The sequence below is a fragment of the Parus major genome, chromosome 25LG1, assembly GCF_001522545.3.
Source record: "Parus major isolate Abel chromosome 25LG1, Parus_major1.1, whole genome shotgun sequence".
Taxonomy (NCBI): domain Eukaryota; kingdom Metazoa; phylum Chordata; class Aves; order Passeriformes; family Paridae; genus Parus; species Parus major.
In genome coordinates, this window is record NC_031793.1 from 41,014 (window position 1) to 46,388 (window position 5,375).

The 5,375-nt window shown below is 54.6% G+C and overlaps 2 protein-coding genes across 2 annotated transcripts in view; both read right to left on the reverse strand.

The window, feature by feature from the left end:
- MSTO1 (misato mitochondrial distribution and morphology regulator 1) overlaps positions 1–144 on the reverse strand; it is a 4,330-nt gene extending 4,186 nt beyond the window's left edge. Inside the window, exon 1 of the mRNA XM_015650006.1 lies at positions 70–144. Coding sequence (XP_015505492.1) covers positions 70–144 — 75 coding nt within the window. The remainder of the gene's footprint in view (positions 1–69) is intronic.
- Positions 145–277: 133 nt separating this feature from the next.
- DAP3 (death associated protein 3) overlaps positions 278–5,375 on the reverse strand; it is a 15,768-nt gene continuing 10,670 nt past the window's right edge. Inside the window, exons 6-13 of the mRNA XM_019008940.1 lie at positions 5,103–5,195; positions 4,123–4,253; positions 3,864–3,944; positions 3,336–3,494; positions 2,463–2,522; positions 1,317–1,406; positions 488–605; positions 278–392 (exon numbers count right to left, since the gene is read on the reverse strand). Coding sequence (XP_018864485.1) covers positions 307–392; positions 488–605; positions 1,317–1,406; positions 2,463–2,522; positions 3,336–3,494; positions 3,864–3,944; positions 4,123–4,253; positions 5,103–5,195 — 818 coding nt within the window. The 3' untranslated portion in view covers positions 278–306. The remainder of the gene's footprint in view (positions 393–487; positions 606–1,316; positions 1,407–2,462; positions 2,523–3,335; positions 3,495–3,863; positions 3,945–4,122; positions 4,254–5,102; positions 5,196–5,375) is intronic.

Genomic DNA, 5,375 nt, shown 5'->3' on the forward strand with positions numbered 1-5,375 from the left:
CAGCGGGACATCACAGCGAGCCCCGGGCCCGGCACGACCTCCCCCTCCCATCCCGCGGCCCCCCCGAACCTGCAGCCCCCACCAGTGCGCCCCCACGCAGCCCGAATAGTGGCCGAGCTGCAGCGTGACCGCCTCCCCCGGCATCGCCGCAGGAACCGGGAGCGCGTCACGGCCGGACCGCCCCGGACGGGCGGGGACGCGGGCGGGGGCGGGCACAGACACCGACACCGACCCGGGCACGGACACCGACACCGACACGGACACCGACACCGGCACGGAGAGCGGGGGAACCGAGCCTTTATTGCGCTATAGGGGCCCCGCCAGCCGGTCCAGCTGCCGAGGGTTGGAGCCGCTCAGGAACCGCAGCTCCGCCTTCCCGTCCTCCGTGTGCGCTGCGAGGGAGAGAGACAGAGATTGAGGGGCTGGGGGAGGGAGGGAGGAGGAGGAGAGCACGGCCCCGGGGTTTGTCCCCTCCCCGGACACTCACCTTTCTCGTGCTGCAGCCACTTGCGCTCCAGGTAGTAGCCGTAGCAGCTCTCGAACTCCCTCGGGCTGTAGTTGGGGACCGAGATGGGCACAAAGGGGTCCAAGGCATCAAACCCCTCCTGGGAAGGGAGGTGAGTCGGGGTCAGTGGCGGGGCTGGGTGGGGACACGGCCCAGACGCCTTGGGAGCTCAATCAGAGCTGTGTAATGGAATATCCTGAGCTGGAAGGGACCCACAAGGATCATCCAGTCCAACTCCTGGCCATGGAGACACCCCAACAACCCCAGCCTGTGCCTGGGAGCGGTGTCCAAACGCTCCTCGAGCTCTGGCAGACCTGGGGCTGTCACCATTCCCTGTTCAGTGCCCCAGCACCCTCTGAGGAAAGAGCCTTTACCTGATCCCAGCCCAACCCTGCCCCAGCGCCCGGCGTTCCCCTGGTCCTGTCCTGGTCACAGGGAGCAGAACCCAGAGCTGCAGATCCCCGAGGTCTCCTTTCCATCTCCTCTCCTCCAGCTGGACAGACCAAATGCCCTCAGATGCTCCTCATCCTCCAGACCCTTCACCACCCTCGTGTCTCTCCTTTGGACGCTCTCCAGCAGCTTCAGACCTTTACTGTGATGCCCAAACTGCTCCCAGGACAGAGCAGGGACAGTCCCCTGCCTGTGCCTGCCACACCCAGGACAGCTGGATCCCCTGGCTGACCCAAAGGTGTGTGTGACCCACAGAGACCCTCAACAGCGTCCCTTCAACAGAACCAGCTCACCAAACAAGATTTTTGTTTGTTTCCTGATGTGAAGAGGATAAAAAACCCCAAAAGAGGCCGTGACTCACCTTTCCCAGCAACTCCTGGGGAGTGTAGGCTGAGCTGGGTTTGAAGAGCGAGCCAGTCTGGCTGAGGGTGGTCACGATGGCACCTCCACTCTGGAAGGCAGATCAGAAATAAAAAATCCTGCAAACCCAGTTTAGGATCAACCTCTGAAGCATCTTCTTCTTGGAGGATGGAGCTGCTGGAGCAGGTCCAGAGGAGGCCACAAAGGTTCCAGGATGGAGCTCCTGTGCTCTGAACCAGGCTGGGAGAGCTGGGGGTGCTCACCTGGAGAGGAGAAGGCTCCAGGGAGAGCTCAGAGCCCCTGGCAGGTCCTAAAGGGGCTCCAGGAGAGCTGCAGAGGGACTGGGGACAAGGGATGGAGGGACAGGACAAGGGGAGATGGTCTCACAGTAACAGGGCAGGGCTGGATGGGATATTGGGAAGGAATTCCTGGCTGTGAGGGTGGGGAGGGCTGGCACAGGGTGCCCAGAGCAGCTGGGGCTGCCCCTGGATCCCTGGCAGTGCCCAAGGCCGGGCTGGACAGGGCTGGGAGCTCCTGGGACAGTGCAAGGTGTCCCTGCCCATGGCAGGGGTGGGACTGAGTGGGCTTTAGGATCCCATTCTGGGATCTGGATTCTTCAAAAATTCTACAAGATTAACTTTTTATAATGCTCCTGACCACACTAATCCTGACTGCTCCAAGTCCATGTGAAAATACACAGCTCATGTTCCCATTAAAACTTTCCTTACCTATAATTTGGGTTTTCTATGCAAACAAGTGAAATACTTGAAAAAAGACTTTCTTATATACCTTTAAATCTGAAGCCTACTCGTTCTAGCTCTGAGCATCCAGGGGACTGAAAAAGCAGCAGGAGGAGTTGATCTCCTACAGCAAATTGTTCAGAAACCAGCTCTCATTAGTTAAATCACAACCCAAACTGTCCCAAGGACTATCAGACACCTCCAGCTCAGGGTCCTACACCAGAGGAAGCTGTGGGGGGAATCAGGAGCCAGGAAAAGCTGCCAGAGATTGGAGCTGTTCTCCTCAGGTGGTGCCACAAACACTGATGCTGTGGCTGTGCTCTCCTTCAGCAGTGCTGGGCTCTGGGCTTTGGGCTGGTGGCAGCTTTGAGTGCTGGGAGTGACACAAAGGCAGAGCTGGAACTCACCCAGTCGTTCCTCAGCATCTTCCTCAGGTTGTGCACGAGCGTCAGCTCCCCTGGAGAAACCTGGTGGGGATTGTCTGCATCACTTTTTTATTGCCAGCAGCTCCTACATCAATTCCCCTCCTTCCCATTAGGCTGCCAGGATGGTTTGTATCCTTCAGGCACGTTTTTTTTACCTTGCTTTCCTTTAGCCCTGCAGCATCGAGCCTGAGTCATGCTGCACTGAGCAACACCCAGGCCCTGCCTCTGCAACAACACCCACCTGCACTTCTGTCTCAGGGAGAGACAGTAAAAATTCAGTAAAAATTGTCTAAAGCACGATATGAACCTTTCCAGCCCCTCCAAAGCCTGAACATTTTCAGGGTTTGCCACAGAACTGAAACTGAACCAAACACTCTCCCTGTTCCCCCTTGCAGCAAGAATCAGGGCAGAGCTCTGGGGAATGATGAGGGGGGGAATGATGCCTTAGGATTTTAGCTTTTATATTTTTTATCTATTTGTAATCCTGCAGTTCTTTGGTGTGTAACTCTAAACTCCATATACACTGAGCTGCTGCTTTCTCATTTTGGGCAGACACAACAATTCCTCTGCAGGCCTGGGAATCAAGGACACCTCACTGCCTCAGGAAATGGAAACAAAAGGCAGTTGGGGGAGAAAATTTGGGGGAAATGACTTAATTACCTGAAGCTGTAATTGGAAAATTAACCCCCAATATGCAAATGGACCAAACTGATAAAAGCCATGACCCATCATCCATTTTAGGGCAGATCTAAAAGTACCCAAAGGCCCTACAATAAACATAACTGCTTGTTTTTTTTTTAAATTAAGGGAATGAATCCCTGATTTTAGGCAGCCCCAAGAAGGCATCATCCTCACAGGGCTCTTGTCCTCCTTCCTCAGCGTGGTCCGTCCCCAGAGCGCGTTGACGCCGTCCACGGCCACGAGGAGCCGGAAGGAGCCGCGGTGACTCTGCTGCTTGATCTCCCTCAGCACCACCCCCACGGCATCAGTGGCACTCCTGACACGAGCCAGACCCTGTGGGGAGCACAGCACACACAGCTCAGCCTGCATTTCTTGCTGGGGGGTGATGCTGGTGGCTTTTGGGCTGCTCTTCCTCAGGGGAAGACCAGCAACCACCTCTTTGTTTCCTTCCCAAGGAGCAGTTTGAGCATCAAAACGTGGGAATTTCAAGTTCTAACTTTGTCTTCTGTCCAAATTCTCTGTACAGTTTTCTTTACAGACCCACCACATCCTCCAACAACAGCTTTTGTTGGTAGGGAGACACCTTCTATTTCCCAGGACTGACATCTCCAAGCTCTTGAGGAGCAATCTGTTCCACAAACCCAGCCATGGGATCCTCTGGCACGAGGTGAGACCACACCAGCAGCAGTGGCTGCTTCTTACCTGCTCCACCACTTCCCCCAAAGGTCTGCCCTCCTCTGTGCTTTCTTGTTTGCCCCACATGTATTTTTTTTGTGTTTTTATCTGTGGGAAGAAAACTATGATTAAATTTGGGGTGAAAGGAGGCAAAGCAAGGCTGGATTGCAGAATGTGGGAGGAGTATCCACCACCAGCAGCCATCCCCACAGAGGGGATGTAAAGTGCTTTTCCTACAGCACCTGAGCTCCAGCACAGGGCAGGGGTGGGGTTTGCAGCCACAAACCTCTTGCAGGAAACGTTCATTGGAGGTTTTGAAGTTCTTGAGCCAGACAGAAGCCTGCAGAGGCTGGTCCAGGCGGTCTTTCTTGTAGGAGGACTGCAAAAGCTCCTTGCAGTTCTTCACCCAGAGATGAGCTGTGAACAAAACAGAACAGTTGTTTTGAATTTTATTTTGGTTTTTTTTAGTCAAAATAATGGTATGGGGTGGGGGTGGTGTTTGTGTTGCTTGTGCTTTTTCTGTAGCTCTGGTAAGCAAAGTCAGAGAATCATGAAATGGTCTGGGCTGGGTTAAAGATCATCCAGCCCCTGCCATGGGCAAGGACACTTTCCATGATCCCAGGCTGCTCCAAGCCCCATCCAACCTGGCCTTGAACACATCCAGGGATGGAGCAGCCCCAGCTGCTCTGGGCACCTGTGCCAGAGCCTGCCCACCCTCCCAGGGAGGAATTTCTTGCCTGTGTGCCATCTTACCCTGCCCTCTGGCAGTGGGAGCCCATTCCCCCACGTCCTGTCCCTTCACTCCCTTGTAAATAGTCCCTCTCCACTTTTCTTGTAGCCCCATTAGGTCCTGGAAGCCACATTAGGTAAAGCCAGAGCCTTTTTTTCTCCAGGCTGAACAATCCCAATTGTCCCAGTCTTTCCTCACAGCAGAGCTGCTCCCCTGATCACTCTGATCATCCTGGATCCTTTCAACAGGCCCAAGTCCTTCCTGTGCTGGGACACCAGAGCTGGATGCAGCTCCATCCTGACTGGAGAACTCTTCCCTCAGATCAGAGACCCCAAACAATGGAGAAAACCAGACTGACCCAAAGCACATGTGAGCAGGTGGAAATAAAGTTATCCTCTACTTTATTTGGGGGCTTTGTGTTTTATGAGCCTTCTCCACTAAGGGAAAACAAGGATGGATTGTGGTGGGTGATCCCCCAGCTCCTGCAGCAGCTGCTTTTGGTGTTTGGTGTGGTAACAGAGCCCTGGTTTTCTCACCATCCGGGATGTGCAGCACCAGCCAGCCCTGCCTCGAGCAGTAGTGAAGCACATGGCACAGGGTCATGGTCTTCCCTGTCCCCCTCTCACCATCTCCAGCAAGGACTGTCAAGGAAAGTCTCTGAAAAAACCACTTCAGCTTGTATTGACTGTGATTCTTCCAGAGAGGACATACAGGGAGCTCAGAGCTCATCAAAACCTGCAGAGTTCCTTCTCCTTGTGCCCCACCTCAGCAGAGCTGAGGAGCCCCAAGCCCTGACCCTGTGTGTGGGT